Source organism: Chanos chanos, chromosome 2 (genome assembly GCF_902362185.1).
Source record: "Chanos chanos chromosome 2, fChaCha1.1, whole genome shotgun sequence".
Classification (NCBI taxonomy): Eukaryota; Metazoa; Chordata; class Actinopteri; order Gonorynchiformes; family Chanidae; genus Chanos; species Chanos chanos.
Window position 1 is genome coordinate 15,129,382 of NC_044496.1, and position 24,216 is coordinate 15,153,597.

The following is a 24,216-nucleotide window of genomic DNA, read 5'->3' on the forward strand; positions in this document are numbered from 1 at the left end:
AATTTATTACTGACCGGTATTTAAAAAAAAAAAAAAAATATCAGCAAAAGAGGAAAAAAAAAAAAACAAAAAATACAAACTCAACATCTAAACAAATGTGAGGTGCAAAAAAATTCAAATCTTTCTTCATCAGGTAAAAAAAAAAAAAAAATCATAAAAACTTGATCGCATTTTATTACAATGCTTTTCCTTCCTCAGGGATGGAAAGGCCTCTCTTTGCACTGAGAGAGGCTAAAGAGAGGAGTTCAGAATTCAATCAGCAAGTGCAAATACTGATAAGAGCCCTCACTACCGGGGACAGAGGACTAAGAATCGGTCGAAAAGCGCGCCCCGGGGTCTCGTGGGGCACGGATGTAGTGCGGTGACTGGCACGCTTTCAGGAAGTGGGCAGCTCAAAGGAGATAAACTGCTTGAGTCTCTCCAGGTATTGGGCGTAAAGCTCGATGTCGTTGTGCCCGGCGCCCTCCACCCAGAGGGGCTCGACGGCACGTGGGCATCTCTCGTAGATGGCCAGGCCGTGAGAGAAATCGATGACTTCGTCTTCGGTGCCGTGGATTACCAGTACCGGCGAGGCCACCTTTGACACTTTATCGATGCTGAAACACAGAGAACAAAACGAACAGAGGCATTAAGACGGTTCATACCATACTCAAAAAAAAACCAGTCGGTCAAATCGGATCGTTCTCTATTCAGACAGCCAGGTTAAAAACAAGCACAAGTACGGGACTCGCGAATAGCCATTTTAAAACCATTACAAATCAATGTTTCTGAATTCCCAGGGCAACAAGATCCACGTGATGGTAACGATTCTTTTCAGCCCATGAACGCACCTAATACAGCCAGGCCTAAGACCCTGCATTAGATCATTCAGTCATGTTAATATAGGGCTAAAAATAAGAACGGCTGTTTACCGAGTCTGCAAAGGTAGAGTCGATTTTCAGTGATATAGTGGTTTACTAAGCATGTCAAAGTCTTTCGTCATTAGTCACACTGTCCACAAATGGATTTCTCTCTCCATGTTACAAATTCATATTGTTTACTTGCTAATATGGTATTCATTTTACATTCAGTTACTCAAACAGCTGAATGACTGAGTAGGTGTTACAATCATTTAACACTTTCTCAAAGTTAGTAATTGTCAAAAATTTCAATCTTTCAGTTTTAATACAACAATAAATGTGTTCCTAAAAGTTTCTGTGACTCTGTACAAGTTTAGACCTTTCCGGAACATTCTTGTAGAACATATTTCCATATCGCAGAGCAGTCAGAATTCAGCAGATGCTCGATGAACCAGTGACAGTTTATTTAACCCAAATAAAACCAAAACAAAACAGAATTTCACATGGAAAAATAAGTTTGGCTATCGCAAACAAGTGATATTCCAGCTCTAGTCGGAAGGACATCTAGTATGGATTGATAATAAAAACGATCTCGCTCCAGCACTTCGGCGAGGATCATTCTGCACTTCTCCAACCACCCAATCAACAAAACCAACCCAGAACGGAGCAGTGATATTTTTTTTTTTAAACAGCATCTCAGCTGATGAGTCGACCGAGAACATATTTTCTTCCACAATGACGATCAGGATTTCTCAGGTTGCTGCACGGAGTGGGAGACTGCTCGAGATTAGCAGAGACTAATCACCGAAAACAGCAGTTAACGCTCTGCTACGGCAGGAGAGCAATTCAGAGCGAGCTATAATATGAAAAATGATAATAAGCCTCATTATTCACGGGCTTCCTCTCTCTACGGCGCGCACGCCGCCGTCCAGGCCCCCTGACCTCATCTGCGGCCCCACAAGAGCATCAGACTGTTTCATATCAATTAGGCAATACTAATTAATTTACTGCTCTGCATAACTAATTGTTGCTTATCTCCCTCATTGAATAAATGGTAGCAGAACTAAGGTTAGCAGAAAGACTAATGTATGAAGAGTGTGATGGAATTAATTACATTCCTGACAGAGCAAAACAATAATCGAATCACTACCAAAGGCAGAATGCACGTCTGCTTTAGATATCTCGATTTATTTCAAGTCCTTTCTTAAAGGAGAGGAGCAAAGGCATGGAGGGGCAGGAGGTGGTTGGTTCTCATTGTTTTACAGACTGCGGGACGGTTTTGTTTCCTTTAACTCTGAAGACAAATCCAAGACACGCAGAGGAGGCCAAAGTGTTTACTCAGGTCTGAGAGAAGAAATTCCACATGTGTCATTTCACTGAGTTTATGCTCTCAGTCTTACCTTTCGTAACCTCATATATATTCTTTTACTTTCCACTTAATCCTTAGGTTTTTTTTTATTACCTTTTCCCCATTTCATCTTTTGTTGTTGTTGGTGTTGTTGTTGTGCGTACACTCCCCTAATCACAGTCTCTCTGTGGGTTTTCTTTTTTTTTTTTTTTAACCACAAGACAACCTCAGCAAAAAATAAAATCAAATGAGCTTTCTGGATTGACTGACAGAGGCGGCTGCATAATAATCAGAGAGATGTTTTGTCTAAACAAGCCGAGACGGCCTGATCCAGACACGGGGAATACGAGGTACGAAAACCTCCTCGACGAGACGGAAAAGACTCCAGCACCTCAAAGTCTCATCTCTCCGTCTCTACGACCCGGGCCAGGCAAGCAACCCTGACACATTTTCCCTGGATGGATTTAATATTCCGGGCCACACCGCACTGCAGCCAGTAAATCTACAGAGACAGCCAACTCATTAAACTTTCATACGGCCTGACTGTCCATTCATAATTCCCTCGCGCGCACGCACACACACATCGACAGAGTTTGGATTCCTGGCTCGGTGGCCGGCAGGTCATGGAGTGGTAATGAAAGCCCTGTCTGGCTGCATTCAGACAGAGTTAGTGCTCAAGAATTTATCATCATCAAGATCATTTCTAGCCCCAAAACCAAAACATGTTTTTGTGTGTGTGTGTGTGTGTGTGTGCGTGTGCGCACGTGCGTGCGTGTGTTGATCATGGAAGCCCAGCTGTTTCTCTTCAGTAAAAGCTCAGAATGAAACAGCAGTATAAAGACCAGTGTAAACATGGAAATTGTTTTTTTGTTTTTTTTTTTAACCTCAGAAGCAGGTTAACCTCCTCATGGACAGGAGATGTCTTTTTAAAAGGTTTTGTTCTAATGTGATTACAAACACCTCTTTAAGATAGCCAGGTACCCTGAGAAACCCGCAAGGAGAACAGAACAGAATTTATAGTCTAGGTTTAAAAGAGCTGAAGTCCTGCAGGACTGAGGCTGTCCAGAATGAAGACCGTTCATCACAAGACAACCTCCAGCTCACACTGACTCTCACCTAAACTACACCGTCAACCTCCAGCTCACGCTGACTCTCACCTAAACTACACCGTCAACCTCCAACTCACGCTGACTCTCACGTAAACTACACCGTCAACCTCCAACTCACGCTGACTCTCACCTAAACTACACCGTCAACCTCCAGCTCACGCTGACTCTCACCTAAACTACACCGTCAACCTCCAGCTCACGCTGACTCTCACCTAAACTACACCGTCAACCTCCAACTCACGCTGACTCTCACCTAAACTACACCGTCAACCTCCAACTCACGCTGACTCTCACCTAAACTACACCGTCAACCTCCAGCTCACGCTGACTCTCACCTAAACTACACCGTCAACCTCCAGCTCACGCTGACTCTCACCTAAACTACACCGTCAACCTCCAACTCACGCTGACTCTCACCTAATTTATACCGTCAACCTCCAACTCAGGCTGACTCTCACCTAAACTACACCATCGACCTCCAACTCACACTGACTCTCACCTAAACTACACCGTCAACCTCCAACTCACGCTGACTCTCACCTAAACTACACCGTCAACCTCCAACTCACGCTGACTCTCACCTAAACTACACCGTCAACCTCCAACTCACGCTGACTCTCACCTAAACTACACCGTCAACCTCCAACTCACGCTGACTCATCCAAACTACACCGTCAACCTCCAACTCACGCTGACTCATCTAAACTACACCATCAACCTCCAACGCAGACTCAGACAAATCCCCACCCACAGCCAATACTAAATTAAAAATACCATGAACAGCTCTGCCTTTACCTTCTCTGTACCTTCACTCAAAATCATTACACTTATGATATATTATATCCCTATATCCATGCAAACAGCTTTCAACAAACCCTAACTCTTGCTTCATTCACATCTTCACACGTCCCAAATGCAGGCAATGTCTTGTATAAAGTGCATAAGAAAATCCACTTTGAAAAGTACATACACTTGTGAGAGAAGAAAGAAACTACAGAGCTACTGGTCCATCGACATGCTCTACAGATCTCTCTCATTACAGACACAGGATGGGGCTGGTTAGTGCAGCCATTATCACACACAGACATTTCAATCCTTCACTTCTGAAGACTCTCATTATGGAGCACTGGCACAGACAAGTGTGTGGGAGCCATGCCTCCTCTGCTTCCATTCATCAGCCGACCAAAGAAACAGAGAGAGAAACACTCTGATTACAATGGAGCATGCCCATAGCCATCATTAATTTCAATTCCATCCTTTCTGAACAAGGGAGAGTCTGAGAAACGTCAAGATGAAACGAGAAGAGAAGAAAACACTTTCTGTCAGCTTTTTTTGTTGTTGTTGATGTTGTTGACTTGTTCTGTGAGCTTCTGTTGATAGTTGTGCTGGAAAATAACATCCCGCAATGAGAATCAACAAAAAAAATATAACCACGCCGTCCTCCTTGAGAGTCGGTATCGCGGGAACTCAATTTATCAGCACGTTGAAACTGGCCCAAATACGCATATGGATTTTAAAAAGAAAAAAAAAATGAAAACGCGCCCGGAGGACGAGCCAATGAAATCAAACTTCGGATTTTTAATTCTTCACCACACAAAGTTCAATCATCACCGATTGCCAACACTGAGATATAAAAGCATATGGATCTTCCAAGAGCTTGAGGCATACGGGAGACATTTAACCCAGAGCCTACCTCAAACCTTCATAAAAGACTCCTCTCACACAGGTTTATTTTTACCTCTGACAGGAAGTCTCTCTGAGGTGCCACGCGGACCAGGATCAAAACACGGTTTCGCGTGCTGGCGCTGGCTGGGTTTAAACACCAATGAGGAAGCCCTGTGATGTCAACACCGGAGGGAATAACTTACCCTGGTAGTGAAGTGGCAACGCTATCTCAGGGCGGCTGTGTTGGAGGGTCTGATGTGACACTTCACAGGAGGAACACAATACCCTCGATACGGAATACAACACCGCAAAACACAAGCACAAGCCTGTAGAGTCGCTGAAGTATACTCAGCAACCAACCACACACAAAACTCAAACAAACAGTACTGAAGTTGAGGGGAAAGTTAAACAGTGAGTTCCGAGCAGTCTGAAAGCACGTCAGCCATCTTATTCGGTCCGTTCCCTATTATGCCGATGACAGAAGCAGTTCTAAAAAGGGCAGCCTAACCTCACATTCACATCGACTGATGTTACATCTGTTTTCCTCATTGGAAAGTCTGGTCACTAAAAAGGGAACAGATAGCAATCGTTTTCATCTAATCTATGTAAAAATACACTCTATGATAGTTTGCTTGCAGGATAGTTAGTGTGCATGTAGTCTCCTGATGTGAACTTGACCTGTGGCACTAACATCTGTTTGAAAGAGAGAGAGAGAGAGAGAGAGAGAGAGAGAAAGAGAGAGAGAGAGAGAGACAGAGAGAGGCTTTCCCTGCATTGGCACAGCTCACGGGCTCTTCATCCCCCGTTCATCTCCAAGCGCTGAAATGCTTATTCATTGAGTGGGGAAACACAGAGCATGCCGTCTACATACGCAAAAACCCATACAACACATTGAGGAACTGTTTAGAACCCTCAGTGCACTACTATTTTGCAGTCATTTGAACAAGTCCACTTGAGGTAAAAAGCAGACAGAGGAGAATTCAAGCTGCACTAACACCTGCATGCAATACCTGAGGAAATACGTCTATTTGTTGCTCAAGAACAAGAAACCAATTAGTATAGTAAGGGACCTGCTTCCTCAAGCAGGGAAAACAAGTTTTCACATCAGCTCTGTGTCTGTGAATAAACTGGTCTCGCGATATTAAATGCAATGTTTGTGTTGTGTACTCTACATATTATCAGTATCAAAGGAGAGTACCAATTTCAGTGACAATGTCTAATCCCATTCAACCCCTAAACAGAGTCAGAACTCGGCATTGTGTTCACTGAGAGCCCTACAGTAGCATGAGCTGAGGTCACAAAGGCTGGCATGTTAATAGTGTGTTGAGTGTGTGTTGACTGAGTGTTAACTGAGTGTCGATTGTGTGTTAATTGTGTGTTCAAGGCAGGGTGGTGCACAAAAGAGTATGGCATGTGTGTTTAATTCCTATAAAGCGTTCACAGGGTGTGAGGACGATACCCAGGAATAGGACAGGGCGTTGTATGAAAGACCGGCTCATTTCTCTCTTTCTAACGCACACAGACACTTCCATTGTCTCGGTTACAGTCCAAGCAACCCCAGAGTCCATCTGAACTCTGCCTCCGGGGCAACGTTTGGCAAACGAAAGCACAAACGCTAACATTTTCTGTTGTAAAAAATTTAAATCATCGAGGAAAACGCTCAAAGCAGCCGTCCGTTTTCAATTTAAAAAAAAAAAAACAACAACAACAAAAAACTTATAATGAAAGAGTGGTGATTCCAGTTGAGAAGATTACATCAGGACATCTTTGAAGCGCCTTGGACATCAGAGTTTGATATGTTGGCTTACGTCTGTGAGGAGAGGAATGGTACACTCCGACATCATGGGGCTTTGTCAGAGCAGCAAACAGTCATTTCCTGAATTACTAAATGTCTTTCCAGCACTGCAGACAGAGCCATGCAATAATAAACCCTTCTGATGGAGACTGGACGACTGAGAAGGGAGGCATGTGAAAGCCTGGGAGGGGGTATGGGCTGGATATATTTCATTTAAGTGGGCAGTGTGTGAGGACTGTAAATTGCTCCATTTCACAGTAGAGAAAAAAGGATATAGAAGTCCTTTTCCTGAATATATCTTCACTTAGATGGCTCTGACTGTGCTTCTGCTGACTGGCCTTCTATTGCATCTGAGCATATTTTTTACTTCCACCTGAAAACAGCCATTCAGGGCAGATTACACCAGCACTCGGAGGACCAAAAAAATCTGTGTAAAGATGATTCTCTGATAGGGTGAAGCTGGTAAGCTTTTCAGCGCTAGCGTTTAGCGGTGGTCATTTCTGCTCAGCAAAGGGGTTTCCCATGGCTAGAGCCAGATTTACAGTTTTCTGCCTTCAAAACTCCACGGGGTAAGTGAAGCACACAGATGCGCATATGGAACCATTTATCAGATTTTAACATGTGAGGAGTTGTCTTTCAGCGTAATGACTAAATGGGTTTCCAATCAAGCAATACACTTCCAAAGCCGTTATTAATGGACGTGCCGTGCTCGAAGAGGCTTAGAACATCGATCATCCCGATATAACGGAAAAATGCCGATTTACGGTATTTATCTTGCTTTAAAAATTTGAGGGATATGGTATTATAATAAAATGTCTGCTGTCAGACACACTCCTGTGAAATTCTCTCCTATAGTGTTACTCACCTGGGGAAAGCATCGAAGCAGTAGGTTTTCCGAGTGTCTGGGAAAGCCACACGAAGGCCAGACATGAGCGGAGAGTGGAGGATGACCGCTGCACATTCATACCGCGCTGCCAAGTCAACTGTGGGAACAGTCCCGATGCTTTGCCCATAAAGGATGATGTTCTCTGGAGTCACACCATACCTGTAGACAGAGAGAGAGAGAGAGTGTGAGAGAGAAAGGGGGGGGGGGGTGTATGACTGCATACTAACATTAGGCTATAAAACAAGAAAACAAACACCATATGTCATTCTCAATGAATCTGATCGAAATGTCAATGGTGGATTAAATGGTTACCCGCTGAAAAAAAGAACAATTAGCCTAAATCACATCCAACGGTGCGCACGTGTTTCAGGAACGATGGAAACCAAAGGACTTTTGCAAATTGAACACGCAGTTCTACTTTGTCCATATTAAAAAGAGAATGCCTCATCAAACTCTTTGTAAGACATAACAGCCATTAACATCTGTCCCTCCACATACCGGAATGACAAAGACAGCAGAGCTGAGACACAGAGAGACAAAACAGGGACGTTAAATCCTGAACTTAATAAACTCAATTCTGAGAGTGTCCTGGAGCTTACTCACAGAGAGTAAGTTTTAAGAGATATTTTCCCTGGGCACTACAAACTGCTCCTCAGATGGGAAAGAAATAAAAAGAGAAAGAGAGGGTGGGGGCGGGGGTGGGGGTGGGGGGGGTGGATGAGACAGACTCTATATCTGCTCTTAAAAGTTTTTATTTTCTCTCTGTGCAGCAGATAGTCGATGAGCGGAGCGTTTGCTGTGAGGTACGCGCCGGGGTCACAGGCGGAGTGGAAACACGTTTGATATCTGACCAGCGTGCTGACACCGCTTTGATGAGTTTGATCCCCTCAAGTTCAAAACGAGCCCGAGAGACAAGGCAGCAGCGAAATGTGAAACAACACAGAGCTAGCTGCAGACTACACTGCCCACATAGCTCACAGTCTGAGTCCAGTAAAAGCCCACAGGGTACCGAGTACAGGGAGAGATGTCCTGAAGGCCTCATTTAACATGGACAGAGACAAACGCGTGCGCGCACCCACACACACACATGCACTCACGCATGCGTGCACACACACACACGCACACACGGTGAACACACATCTCTCCTGAAAACAAAAGTGGAACCCGTTCTTGCAACAACAAAAAAGTGAGTGTGACTCACCCCAACAGATGGAACAGGCCTATAGCGTGGCAAGTTTGGACAGGAGATTCATTTTCTTAGAAAGATAGAACAACAGAACAATACAGCGACCATTTCTAGGCGTGAAGAAAAGGGGTAAAGTGTTGGAACATCTTCAACATGAACTCAGTAGAGGGAACATGGTTATGACTACAGGCCTCTCTGTGGAAACCACAGAGATAATAAGAAAAACAAGAGAAGCAGAAGCCGCAAAGGCCTTAAGGGTCTTCTCTTCAAATATTCAAGTCACAGCAATAACGCAAAAAAACAAACAAAAAAAATTGTTTTTCCCCCCCGTGCTACACACACACAAACACACACATACCAAAATATGCCTTTGACCAAGAAGGTCTCAGACAGCAGCCAAACCACATTTTCCTAATTACTTTTGCTTTGCTGAAAACCTTGCGATTTAAGGCAATGACAAACAAACTTGAACTTGAACATTCGCTGAAATGTCAAACAACAAGCTTTCGCTTCCACCTGTGAGCTGTGGGGCTAGTTTTTCCCCTACAGTTGGTTATTATGAAACCAAAAATATGGAATGCACGAGAATGAATCTAATGAATAACAGCAGGTAAGATGTAGCAGTGTATTCACACACACACACACAACAAAAAACAAATCCACATTTATTTCTGATCAGATATTGATCGTAAAATAACTTTAGGGAAAATGGCATTCTTTGATGGAAAGACAAACCCATAGCGTAGCTTTAAGCAGAAATCACTTGTCAAAACAAAAACTCCTGAGTGGAAAGCTACTGAAAGCAAACACAGTCCAATGCAGATGCTGTCTTTCCATATGCTGGGTTAAAGCAATGAGAAATGGCTTGTGAAAACAAGCACTGGGTTTAGTTTCATGGAGCAAACTGGAACCAACACGAAAAGCAGTTTCCCTAACCGACACCTCGAACTGCAAGGCACATCAACAAGACTTTCCAATGTCATTAAAATTAAAGACAATAAAACAATACGAAAACAGGGCAGGAGCGCATGAGACTAAAGATGGGAAGCTGGAGTAAGTTGGGCCTTTTCGATAGAAAATAAGCAGAGGGTTGTGATTCCTTAGGAGGGGCGTTGAGCCGGATGAAAGCTACACACGGTAGTCTCTGTTTTCTGAAAGAGTCCCTCTGCCAAGACAAACATTTGCAGTTGGTATTTGGGCCGAGATGCTCGGGCGGCAGTCAGCTCTTCAGGTTTGCTCTGAAAATAAGGCAGACGTCTTATTCTTTGTATCCACGTCTCTCTCTTTAAAAAAGCTAGCACATTGTCGAACTATCTCTGAAAATGGAGAGGAGCCTCCTCATTGTTGATTCTGTAGTAATCCATAAGCATTAGAGGGATAAAGCGAATAATCTCACAGATTCGCACCATGCTTTAATGGCTGAGAGTGAGCATTAGAGTACTAGAGGGCCAACTTTGAGAGTGTCAGAGTGGGAGGAGCCTAAACCAGCCGGTGAAAAGTCTTTGGTTATTCAGCTTGCATCCCTTAATACTACACACAGATGTCTTACGACGGTTCAAAACAGCAAAAAAAACACCACAGTACTTTAGGATTTCTGATTCGACGTGGAGCTGGAAACGGTTTTCTTAGCCCTTCTTCCTGACAGTTTGGGATCTGATATAGTCGGTTCAGATGCAGCATCTTATGAGTTGCCTATTTTTTCATTATGCCTGAGACTTTTTTTTTTTCAGCATTAGACAACATTAAGGTTTACTATGGCACAGTGAGGGCTTTATTTCAAGTTGAAGTAAGAGCGCTGAGGCCTTTGTGTTTGTGTTCTAAATGTTACGCACTAGGAAATGTTTTGTGAGTTTGTGGTCAATCCTTCCACAGCTGGTTAGTCAGCCTGTGAGTCTTGGAAACACAACATTCGTTCACACGTGTTCACAGCAAACCCAAACACACTCATCAGAAGAGCTGCTAACAATAACACACAAAGAAACAAAGCTCTGAAAACAACCCTCACCCTCTGAACATCTTCAGTAAGCTTAACGGACATCTCAATAGAGCGTAAAGGGGGAGACCAACATATTACTTCAAAAGTAGGGGGGGGGGGGTCTTGTGTGAACAGAATTTGAGGGGGGGGGGGGGGGGGGGGAGACAGACAGACAGACAGAGAGAGAGGACAAATTAAAACTTTTTGGACAAGATTCACTTGACTGACAGGGCAAATGCTTGACCTAATGACCTTGTGGGTCATCACCCTCCACCTCTCAGCTGAACACAGGAGGACAGCTGCAGTGGAGAAGCAGCCAGCCAATAGCGAGCGCTGAGTGAACGGAGGAACAATGAAACGCGACAAAGGTCAGTCCACTATCCAGCTTGACAGTAACCAATGCTGAGGCTGAGTTAATTTGTTTTTACTCCACAAATCCCCCTAACATGACTTCACAGCTGTGGGGGATTAGGAGTGTGTGCACCACGTCGCCGACATTCCACACCCTTTAATTCCTTCAATTATTTTTCAAATAAATGAATCCCTGGCTGATATGGTTCAATGTACATGGTTATGGCAGGAAAAAAGGACATTTTAATTAAGCCAAAGTGATAAAAGTAAAGCCCTACTTTCCACAACTAATTCTCAAGAAATTCATTACCTAACATCACATATACATGCAACATGAGTCATGAAAGCAGCTCAAGCTTGATACCTGTTCCCAAACTGTTGGCAAGGGCCTGGCGCTGACATTTGGAAAAGCAAGTTACAGTAAATGTCATACATGTTCCTGTTGTTACACTATTACCTCGAAAAAGTCAAAGATACAGAGAGAGTCTGAGGAGCTAGAGACACTCTTCAGATCCAAAAAACGATTGGCCCTGTAAGTTAAATCCATGGCTCACTGATGGTCCTAAAGCAGAAGAGTCTAAGGGTTCCTACAGTAATGTGTAAGTACTTTCACAGAACGAGAAACCTGTGGTGAACAGTGGTTGAAAACAGGGTTGCCCAACCAGGCTCCAGGGGCCTCACAGTGCTCTGGACTCTAAAACACCTGATCCTTGTCAGTAGCTCCTTACCAATGCCCATGATTGGCTGAAGCAGGTGTGTTAGAGCAAGAGGGGACCACAGCCATGTGGAGCTGTGTGTCTCTGGGAACCGGATTGGGAAACAGTGGTCTAACGGACAGTGGAACACTAGACACAAGAAGATAAGAAGCACAACATGTTCTCAATGACTACCTGCTGTAAGAGACCAGTCACTGACCTCATGTGTCTTTTTAAACAGAAATGAGGCTGACAACACTCTTGCACAAGACTGGAAAGAAAAGTCCCTGTGGAACAGTAAAATAACACTCGTTAGAAACATTTTGAAAGCAAACAGCTTAAGGAGAATAACTCTGGCTCCTTCAACTCCAGTCTTTAACATCTGACTTCTGTGATCCAATCACGGGTGATCGGATAATGTGACGCATTTACACCTGCCCATCTAAATCCAGCTGCTATCCCACGACTGGATTATTCATTCTGACTGTAATATGGAATTTAGTCTGGGTCAATCAGAAATATTGGCAATGACACTATGCAGTATGAGCTGCAATGGGAACTCTTGTTTTTGATCTTCAGATTTTGTACAGTCAAAGTCAAATGCCCAGTTCCATTTCTTCCATCTTCTCTGTTTTAAAATGCAGCACGTTAGTGAGGGCTGGCCACAAATAGGTATGTGTTACCAATCAACGTGACAAACGCCAACGGATGACACACGTATGAATTAAATTAATCACCCTCCGTGTCCATGTATCCTGAAAACACAAGCAATCAACAGGGGATGGCTATATGTTCCATTCACCTTAATTTCAAATAAAGCATATCTCCCAATTCATCCTGCAGATCTGCTGTGATATACCATATCATTACTCCAGCGGCGCTTTAGCCAATCAGTAGGTAATAACATGACTAAATAGGAAAACAAGGTTCCATGTATTAAGTGTTCAAAATAAAAAAAAGAAACAGTTTTTTTTTTTTTTAACATGCACATTGTTCTCATTCATCTCATTTATAATCATAATGCACTATCAAATCATCTGTACAGTTACAACGTCGGGCCACATCACATGGTTTAGGCTCTTTACCTATATACAGCATTTCATTCAAACACACTGACGAGGTGTTAAGAAAAATAAATAAATAAACAGGCCACAGTTTCCTACTTCCTTTTTGGCTGGGCTCTAGAGTAAGCGGTGCCAGAGCTAACATGCGTGAGACTGCAGCTCTCTGCAGACACAGCTGCCCTAATTACACCTGACCCTTTGCAAAGATTAATCATTCAACTGACCTCTTTTTAGAGAGTAGAGTCTAATCGTTTTATTCTTTTCATTTAAAAAAAAAAAACACACACACACCTGTATAGCCCACAGGACAGGCAGGATTCTGCAACCCAACAGCAAAACTCACAGATTGGTTTTTGAGTGAGGGAGTAAGAGAGAGAGAGAGAGAGAGAGAGAGAGAGAAATTAAGAGAAATGTATTTTGTGCTGTCTGGGTCACCACAGCTTCAATTGTCAGACCATATTAAAGGCTGAGTGCTAATAAATTATTTCATACTTGGTTGCAGCCAGTGTTCATCTCTCCCAGTGTCAGTGTTCCACTTCTCAGAACAGGATACCAGACAAAAAATGCAGACAATAATTGAGGTGAGCTTTGTTTCTAATGTCCTTTTGCATGTGCAAACCAAACAAGCCACTGTTCTTTTGCATTCACCCTAGCATCTTTTGGGGCTTTTATTTTGTTTTTTTTTTAGACATTTTGCACCTCTCTCATCATCTAGGATTTACTGCTACCTCCTCCATTTGCTTTGGGAACTTTACATCTGACATGCGACAGCCAGCGCAAACTTAAGCCTATATGGGGACGTGAAGCCCGGGGTCCATGGAGCGTGTAACACTGCCTTACCTAGAGAACCATACCTGTTAGTCTTTACTGATTATAACAGCTCTCCATCCTCCAGCACACTGCACAGGGATAACAAAAGCAGTCACCAAAGCCAGATTAACTGTCAGGGCTGGATACACACACCCCAATAAACAGACAGAGACCCTCTGCCGAAAGTATGAGATTACAAACAGCCTGGAATCTCCCATCAAACTCGGGGAAATGAGACAGGTCTTAAATATAGTGCACCTGGAATACCAAAAAGGAAGCTTAGCGAGATTTTTTAAAATTTCTGTAAAGACCAACAAAGGGAATGTCAATGAGCCTACCTTGTATGTTCAGCTCTCTCCCCCCCCCCCCCCTCTCTCTTACTCAAAAGAACAAAATGTGAGAGACTCTCCAGGCCCACGTGTTTTAGCAGTAATCGGCACCCTGCAGGGTCAGTGAGTAATGGATTGCTAAACGCTTTCTTATGATTAGCCTGTTGAATGCTCTCCCAGCAACCTTATGATATTAGTAGTAGAAAATACTCATTAGGCGAACCAGCCAAATGACTGAGGAAATTCAAACTTCTACTCTTTTTACTGATTCAAACAAATATTTTAAAAAAATGAAGCGTTTTCGGTAAACCCTACACGGACGAAAGCAAAATTCTTTCCAGGTGACACACAAGGCTTCAACAATTAGACACCCAGGGAGACAATCAACACTATTTCTTCTGGCTTCTTGACTAAAAAAGATCTTTAATGCTTAATTAACCTCAGGAGAATGTATGACTTCGCTCATATCACTTCCAAGATGCTTTCAGAGTTCATTTGAGAGTCGGTGAAATGTACAATCCACGTGAATTTGGCTGTCTGTACCCAGATCTGTGCTTTCCACATAGCTGAAGATTATCAAAGTGCGCTGCTGGCCAACCATGCAGATAATCTCAAGGACAGAGTCCGCTTGCACAGGGGAAGGTTAAGTCAGTCAGAGTCTCTGCACTCAGCTTCGTAATTACAGAGGGAAGCACTACAAGCACTGCCTCTGAGAGCTAGACAAACACTGAGTAAATGAAGAGTGAACAGTAAGTGTCTCTCAAAGTAATGGAGGGAGGGAGGATGAAGTGGGAGGAAGGGAGAGAGAGAGAGGGATTGTTTTATAAACGCTAATGAAACTCAGTTTTATTTCCCCCTATAACTCCAAGAAAACTTCCAGAAATCCTGCAGTAAATCAAGACACACACACGCAAACAAAAATGAATTGTGAAATAGAAGCATTAATGATTAGTCCAGTCATTAACAGCTGGCTGCTTTGCTGTCTATAATCAGTCATAATAAAGGAAGTAAGCCACTTAACACCATTCAAGTGTGGCTTGAGGTCCACTCTTGAACTTCCTGTAGAGTCTCTCAGGACGAGAGGAATGAATCAGCAGGACAGTGCTCTGTTTAAGGCCTGTGTGGATGCTGTGCTGATTCAGAGGCCTTGATAATCTGCCACTCTGAAAAGTCTCAACTAGACTTGATTATAGGAATTCACAATCCACTTTCGCATATAAATTATACATGACAAGTAAACCTACCAGATCTGAGCATGAAACTAACCAACTAGTTGCCTTGCTGTTCACTATATGGACACATGCCAAACTGACAACACTCTGAATAAATCCATATACTACCAGTCACACTAACCGATAACATAACATCTATTTGAATTCAATCTCTTAATGGTGTTCTATGAAGAGGATCATAAACGTAGGGCCTATTATATTACCATTTTGTTCAGCAAGTACCAAATCGTGACAACGATAACATTCCGGTAATCTGCTACGGGATAATGTAGCACTGCATCGTGTGTTGCTATGGAAACTATACAGTCAAACAAATGAAGAGGGACAGAACTAATGTTTCCTTGTTTGCAGCGTTAAAATGTGTGAAATGTTGCATAAAAAGAACACATCTGGAGAAACTAACACATGTAACTTATTGCCACTCACTTTGTCCTGAGAACTTGCCAAGCAGCTTCAATATCAGCATACAGGTTTTTTTCTGATGGTTTTCCAGTGCTTACTCCGTAGCCCGAGTAATCATAAGAGAAGACATTACAATTGATTCTTGAACCAAGACCAATGTAGAAACTGCACATCTGGCCCAAGTCCACCGCGTTACCGTGGGAAAAAAGCAATGTGTACCGACTGTTCGGGGCACAACGCACGAACATGCAGCTGACACGGTTTCCTCGACTTGTCCTGGTGTGGAATACCTCGACAGCATCAAGTTCGCGTTGAGAGTACTGCCAATCTGCACGCTCGGTTAAGTGAAGGCTACAGGTTCCATTGGCATCTGTATGCACCGAGTACGTTGGCTCCGGTGGGAGAAATGCTAATTTAGCCGCGATGCGACTTGGACAAGGTGGGCAACAGAATAGCCAACAGAGTTCGCCGAGGGAGAAGCCATTCATCCTGGGGCCTTGCTCGGGCATTGAGACTCAGACACCTGATTAGAATCTCCGTCTCTAACACTGTAAATTAACAATTAATCCTGCTAGCTTGTTGGCAACAAAATCAGACGCAAATCGGTTCAGAAGCTATGCTAGCTAGCCAGCTAGTTAGCTAATTGGTTTTATAGCTGGGTTTAGCAGGTTGATCAATATAGTTTACCCCCTGACATTGTTAAAATCAGCAAATACGCACATATAAATAATTTCATTAAAATTGCATTAAAGGCTCGAGCAAGGGTATTTAATGGCTAATATTCCAAATCCAACGATAAGTTAGCTAGCCGCACACAATATAAGCAGCCATATCTCTAACTTCACCAATCCCAAATATAGGACTTCCGGGAAAAGCGGATATCCTATTCCCCCTATTTTTTTTAACACGTCTGGCGGATGAAGACATATAGGAGTCTGTGATCTGTTGAGAATTGATGAGATTATCGATAAAGTTCGTTAATGAGTGCCTTACCTGGGCTTCATGTGGAAAGGACGAACGTAATTGCAAAATTTCAATCATTCCACTAAATTTCCGTTAAATTCCCAATTATTCGTCAGATACATAAGCTTAGAAATTGAAAGATTTAAACACAGTTTTTGCTTGGACAACGCATTTTAATAGTTAATTTCTACGCCTAAAGTAATCAGAGATGTGAGTCCTCCTGAGATTGCTGGAGAACTGTGCTGGACCATGTTAAATCTGAGAGGTCAACATATCATCTCTTTAATGTAGTTACTGCCCGTTCTATTAGCTTACTAGCAAACTGGTAAGCTTAGTAGTAAATCAACTTGGATGGAATACTGTTTAATACACATTTTGCTAATATGAAAAAGAAGCAAATTGGTAGCACTCCATATTACTAGATGAAAGGGTGTTTTAACTCACACTTTTAAAATTACTTTAGCCTGTTATTAATGAGCTGGCCAGAGAAATATTTTTGATGTTGCGTGAATAAGAACAAGCAGATAAGCCTGTCCGGCTACAAAGGTCAGCTAATCATTTAAAATATATGAGGACTGAAGCTTTATCATAGAGAAAATGATAAAGAACATTCATGAGATAGTAGCAATGAGTTGCTTGCTGAAAAGATGCTGGGGAAAAAAACCTCTCAGAGACATGACCAATCAACACGGTGATAGCTCTGCTCCATCTGTTTAACATTTTGAATGGGATATGCCATTTTTGTTACATAACTTCGATTGTTTTTGAAGCTGTGCCAAATGGGAATGAGGAGGGTCTTTTTTGTTATGATTTCTTTATATACGTTAAGTACAAAAAGCTGCTTTATAAGGGAAGATATTAAGTGCAAATATAACTATGTATTTGTGCCTTGTGCCTGTGCTTTACATTCTATAAAAAGAATGTGCTTTAAAAGCCAGTTCGCACAAAAGTTGAATTTTGGATTCGTGCTTTAAAACACCACGCTAAATGAAACAAGGTAAACGCCATAATAAAGTTACAGTAAAAGCTATAGTTAGACCAATGATAATATAGACCAACAGTAGTTAGCTAATATATTGATATGCTGTTAGACAGATATTAGACAGATAGCTTAGAAAATTTTAAATGTCCGTGACAACAACCCAACTATTTCTGTTTTATAATAGCATAACAACATGCACTAAAGGGAAGCCATGGTCTAGAGATTAGCGCACTGGGCTTGTGACCTAAGGGTTGCTGGTTCAATGCCAAGGGCTGCTGTCCATGGCTGTGTGCCCTTGGGTAAGGGCCCCCTGGGCGCAAGAAACGGTGCTACTGGTGTGTTGGATGGGTTAAATGTGTAGGATAAAAGTTCGCTCTGCCTGTGCGTGATCACAAAACAAGGATTGTTACTTCACTTTTGTGAAAAGATGCTCTTGCTCCTAAGCATAGAGGACAGAAAACTCATGCACAAGAAAAATATTTCAAATACATACAGTGGAAATACCGCCCATCTCTGTATGTTACATACTATCATATGCCAATTTTAATTCATACGGCTAAATTCTCTTTATGACTTTGCATGAAAGTAGTACTTGTATTTTCAAAACACAAAATACTGTATTTAATTTTGTGACATCTCAGTTTGTGTATGTTTTGGTCATTCACATTTAAATATCTAGTAGGCAGATCTTGTGACCAACGGAAAAATAGCATTCTAGAGTTTCATTGCAAAGACATACAGACTGGATAGCAAGTAACAAACAGGAATTTCATCATTTCTCTTAAAATTGGGACACTGCCTGCAAATTTCCTACACTGCTTTTGTTGGGGAATGGTAAATCAGATCCTTTACATCATTGTTGATTTAGACACTAGACTGAAATCACTGAATCAAATATGGAAGAATTTGGAACTGTTCTGGATATATATATATATATATATATATATATATATATATATATATATATATATATATATATATATATATATATTCCAGAGAGGTGAAAGTTGAATAGGTGGCTGAATTACATAGAAAAGAAATAAGCATCAACTTAAATTTCTGCTACAACTGGCTTTTCCTGCAATGTCCAATGCTTTCTATTATATTTAAATCTACAAACACCAAAAATGTACTATCTCAAAAAAAGAAAGAATAAAATTTTCCTTCAAGTTGAAGCAAGTTCATAGACTTAATACACTTTTATTTTGCATGTCAGTAGATTTTGTCATATTAAAGTCAATATATTCTGGCATTTTAAGCCTGGTACACCCCATGGTGCAAATACAGTTTTTAGGAAATGACAACAATATCCTACGTAATCAGCTACAAACTAGTTTTGTAAACACCAGGATGAAGTCAAAAACTGGCCTCCAAATCAAAAATCAAATAAAAAACTAGTGGATGGCCCTTTGAGAGGACGTGACACATCAAGGAAATGGGTGTGGATATTGAGGGGAAAATGGCCTGCTCACGTCAGTGACTGACCTATACCAGCATGCCAGTCCACTGTATGACCTTTCCCTCACTCATCGCTGACTGGGCGTTTCCATCGCATCACGATGGACACACAGGGTCAAATTGTTAAGAGTAATATCCGGTTCACTCTGTCTTGAGAACAGCCTTTTTATTACCCTGTTCTTCTCTCTTTATCCACTCTTACGTTAGCTTAACAAGACAGTAGCTACAGCATGCAGTGCAATAAAAAAGACTTTACGTAAATGGACAGTAATCACCGGGGGGGTTTGTGCTCATGATAACTGGAATGCACAAGTGGTTTCAACAAATAATGTAAAAGATGTCTATTACGACGTTATGCCTCTCAGTGGGTTAGATCAACACTGGAGGAAGCCAACAAAGCTTATTATCAAGCAGGTCAACGTACCTGACTCATTCCTTCTGGGAATGTAACAGCTGACGTCCAAAATCCCAATCCAAACAAAAGCACTGCTGGCTGTTCTCTAAAAGCCGGGGTGACATAATAACCATGTTTATTTGAACTGGAGAGAGATGCCTTATTCACTTTCAAGCACTAAGCCACAAAAGGAATGGATTCTGTTTTTGTTTCTTAGATGTTTGAAAATAAATACTTTGACCCTGTGATTCTTCTGAGAATACATATTTTCACCTGAAATAGAGCATAGCATTGTGCATACAGGCATCTGCTTGTCACTGTGAGGGAGGCAGAGTGTGACTTCAGTGAGGGATTTTATAACAGGGCCAGGAGATGTGATTGACTGTCTCTGTGCGCAGATGTTTATTTAGAGAGATAAACTCAAACCTTATGGGCTGAGAAGAGACTGGGAATCTGCTATATATTGTGGTGAGGACACAAAGAACAATAAGGTCACAGGGATTTTGCAGCATCCATTTTTAGAACATAAAAGAAAAACAAATCCTAAAAAGCATGCAACAGTTTGGTCTAACACTTTTGAAAAAAACTTTTCAGCATATTTGTGTAGGACATAAAATCATCAGATCTTGCTGGCCCCACTGTGAAAAGACCAGAATTAAAATAATGGTATTTTCATATTATATATGTCTTGAGTTTTGCATACCTAAGATCTGGGCCCTCTGGCATGCTGTTGATAAGCCCAGGCTCTCAAATGAGATCCTAACTTTCAGCACCTATGTCCTTTACTATTCACTGATGCGGTCTGGGCCTAGATTTCTGCAGTGATGCCGAAGTTAAATTAGCTTTGCAAACAACTCCTTACAACAATCTGTCTTGTAAGGAGACATGATAAATGAAATATTTCGAAGAGGTGGCCTTGTACTTTTAGATAACTCCATTTCCTTATCTTTGGTCTTCTGAGAGTCTTGAAGGGCTGGATACATTAAGGGAAAACTAACCCACCTTTAGATTCACTATCATAATCTTAGCATGATGGATTCATCCAAATAGTACTTTCGGATTTGCGAGGTCAAGAGGGAATGAAGGAAAGGAAATAGGATCTTCTACGATAGGGACTGATCGCAGCTAAACTACATAGTTTACCTGTATGCGGAAACATACACACTTACTGATCACTACAAATGACTACTTTTCGGTAACTGAAAAAAAAAGAACTGAAGTACACTGTTATTATGCCATCTTAGGCCACTGTGACAAAGAAAATAGCCATGTTCAGACCATCTCACTTTTGACTTTACTGAAGAGGGAGAGGTTGTCAAGAAACCTTTAATAACAAGCTCATCACAACTTCACTCAAGGTTTGATGTGCAAAAGGCAAAAATATTCTAACAAAGGGGATCGTCTTTCTCTTTAAGATTCTCCATCATTGAGTATTAGGCAATGACATTAGTCAGAGAAGTACATGCTGCCTATGAAAATATGTTATTGATATTAATGAAAGGGAAAGTCATGAATCTGAGAAATAATCTCATTCTTTACACAGGTGGAGGCAACAGATAATGTAGTGGTAATTGCGTCCAGGGGAGAATCTCATCAAACTATAGCAATGATTCTCAGCAGAGTGCTGGCCTTCTGTTCCCTTAAGCAATGGTAACAGTGACTCGTGTCTCCTATTAGACTCCACAGCCTTTTTATTATGACAAGGCTCTAGTGAATTCACCTGCAATTAGATGTGGAAATTGAGGGATGTGGAGAGATGCATGGATTTAATCATTCCAAATTCTTCTGTTGACAATTTAAAGGGGACCTAAAAAAATGTGGAAAAAACTAACTTTAAAAAAAAAACATTGAGTGGTGAAATTTCAAGAGGTCTTTCCTTTTTCTAAAACCACAAACAAAGGAAGGGAAGCCAGATTGCACCGATTCCTTTCAAGACATTTCTACATAATGCTCAAGATCAGAACTGTGCAGAGGAGCAATATGTAACTATTCCAGGGCAGAGAAATTAGCTGTGGCCTACACTGAAATATGTGAGCACTGATTGATTATGCATTTCAGCACAATGCCTTGTTTTCTCAGGGTCCCACTGTTCTCGACATTGCTGAGGAGGGAAAAATAGCAATGATAAGACACATCTTTCAAGGAGTCTTTATCAAGGTGGAAAGGCTTTTAGAAAAAAGACTTTTCATGTAACTCAATGCATGCAGCTCAACTTATTGTATACAGTGGAGACTCTGAAATTCACTCAAAGCCAATTAACATGTAACTGAAGCTTCACAATACTGAGAAAAAAAATCTCCTTATGTTGGAAATGAACATATTCAGTGAACATTTGTTGTTCAGATCTAGAGAACTATAAAGAGAATCATTTTCACAGCATCTCATTTTAACTTTGAAGCTTTCCTTGAAAATTCAAAAGCAAAGGCAGAAGAAATATGAAAATTGTTATGGCTTGTTTCGTCCCGTTAAAGCGAGCAAAGCTGATAATGATGGGTTGTCACTAGGCTTGTTTTCTTTAGAAACGATTTTTTTTTTTTCTAGAACAGGCAGAAACCAAGTGGGCATGACAAGCTTTTCAACCGAGACAGGAGCGGAGTCATTACACACCGGTGATAGGTAGATAACATTCCAAACTTCAGCTGGAACGCATACAGAGCTCGAGGGAGTAGAGCGTTAGAGAAATGCGCTATCTGTGGAACACTTTTACGGTATGCTTACGATGTTTCAGCTTGATGTTCAAATTAAGCGAACATTACCCGTAATCAAGTATGACATATGGGCGCGATAGTAACGTGAGACGGCCCGGTTGCCTGAAGCCCAATGTTCTCTCACATGCTATAAGACCTCTCTAGCCCACGTACTTCTGAGCTTAGCAAAGAAAATCTGAGAGCTCCAAGCAATGGAGGAAGGTGGATGCTACGCTACGGGACCTTTGAACAAATGAAGAAAAAACATGCATTGGTCTTGAATTATTACAAGAAATGATTTGTTTAATGGTCACAGCATGTTACAACAATATTTAGGGTTCAGAAGAAAAGAGGGCCCAAAATAGGGAGTATGTAAATACCATAATTCAGAGATCTGACAAATGAGTTATTTCTGTGTGCGCCATATTATCAGACAAAAAAAAACAAGGAGAAAAGATTGAGGTGAAAGATGGAGCAAAGGAGTGGTTTCAGGATGGTAGTTCCTCTATCCAAGACCCTCTGAAGTGTTGTTTCTTGCGTTGATTGATCAGTCTGACTGTGGAAGGAGACAACCATGAGAGTCTGACAAAGCCCACACTCACCACTATCTTTAGAATTGCTCACAGTTAGGAGGACTAACACTGTCTTAGCATACATAGGACAGAAAATACCTTTAAACAGCGTCTGTAGCACTGACTGCTGTATTTCAGATCAGAAAAATAAAGTGGGAAAGCATGGCCATGGCCACTTGAAATGGTTTCAATTCCTATTGATGTCAACGGTTCAGAGGCTGCAGTGAGGACTGAGTGCATGTTTAATTTCCTTTACGAAACCTTCTCACACATTTTTTAAAAGCAAAATAGTATGTACCTGCCTACCAAGGTGTAAGGTCCACTAGTGAGCAATAATAACACTTCAGAATCACTGAGGCTGGTGGAAACTCTGTCTCCTCCGATGTTCCTCATGCTTCAAAGTCAAGAAGCACTCTGAGGTGTTGTAATGATTTAACAAAGGTGCAGTGATTGCTTTTCTTAGAATTACAATATATTCAGGGTGAAAATGAGAAGTTTACATGCAAAATGATATACAGTGCACCAGCTGGTCAGAAATTATGCACAGGAAACTGAAATAAATCAGTTACATATGCAATTCATATACCAGAACAGAAAACTGAAGCCAACTAAAATGAGTAATAAATTCACTGATAAATGGATAACACCCTACCTGCAGGCAGTATCTACCAGCACAGAATCAACACTCAACAACACATAGATGCTATAAAATTACATTTTAAACAATGTTCCTCCTCAGCATGCCCAATGTACGATATTGTAATACAATCATACTTTCAATATCAACAGAGTTGTCAGTGTTATTTCTGGAGGTTACAGATTATTACTGAATAACTGATCACACACACACACAAATCTGAATATTAAAGAAGACATCTACGACAACTGAATCCATTTGTTTGAAAGCCATGTATTCAATGAGAATTTATTGTCACAAGCACAATCTTTTTTCCCCCAAGTTACACAAAAATAATGGAACACATTTACACAATTTATACAAGTCTAAACTCATTGTACAATTAACAGGCTAACTAAATACCGAGAGTTAAATATGTACCACACTGCACATTATGATACCAACCCTACACAAGTATGTATAGCTGTATGTGTGAAAGAAAAACACAAGTCAACATGAAAAATCACATTATTTACATAAAAAACATCCATTTTGATTTAGCAAAAAAGATTTCAAAATCCATCTCAAGATATTCCCATCAGTTCTTTGTTGCTGCATAATAGTCTTGATGTGTAAAAGCATATAGGTTTATGTTATTCAAAAGTAATAAGTAACATTAAAAAAAAAAAAAAATTGCAGCAGCCACTAAAGTTACAATACACAAGGAGGGTGCAATGCTTTATGCAGTATGTATGGCGCTTTTCCTTTCCAGAGGTGACGGGCTGGTGACAATAGCTTCATGAAGTGCACTTGAAGCCAAAGTGTTTAATGACTTCCTTCAAAAAAGTCAACTGAACT

The 24,216-nt window shown here is 41.4% G+C and overlaps 1 protein-coding gene across 1 annotated transcript; it reads right to left on the reverse strand.

Moving 5' to 3' along the window:
* Nucleotides 1–285: 285 nt before the first annotated feature.
* Nucleotides 286–16,369, reverse strand: abhd17c (abhydrolase domain containing 17C, depalmitoylase). The gene is made up of 3 exons (XM_030766196.1): nt 15,711–16,369; nt 7,622–7,801; nt 286–596 (listed from the first exon to the last, which is right to left on the reverse strand). Exons 1-3 carry the CDS (start codon nt 16,193–16,195, stop codon nt 377–379), a joined length of 885 nt encoding a protein of 294 aa, XP_030622056.1. The 5' UTR covers nt 16,196–16,369; the 3' UTR covers nt 286–376.
* Between the last annotated feature and the right edge of the window lie 7,847 nt (nt 16,370–24,216).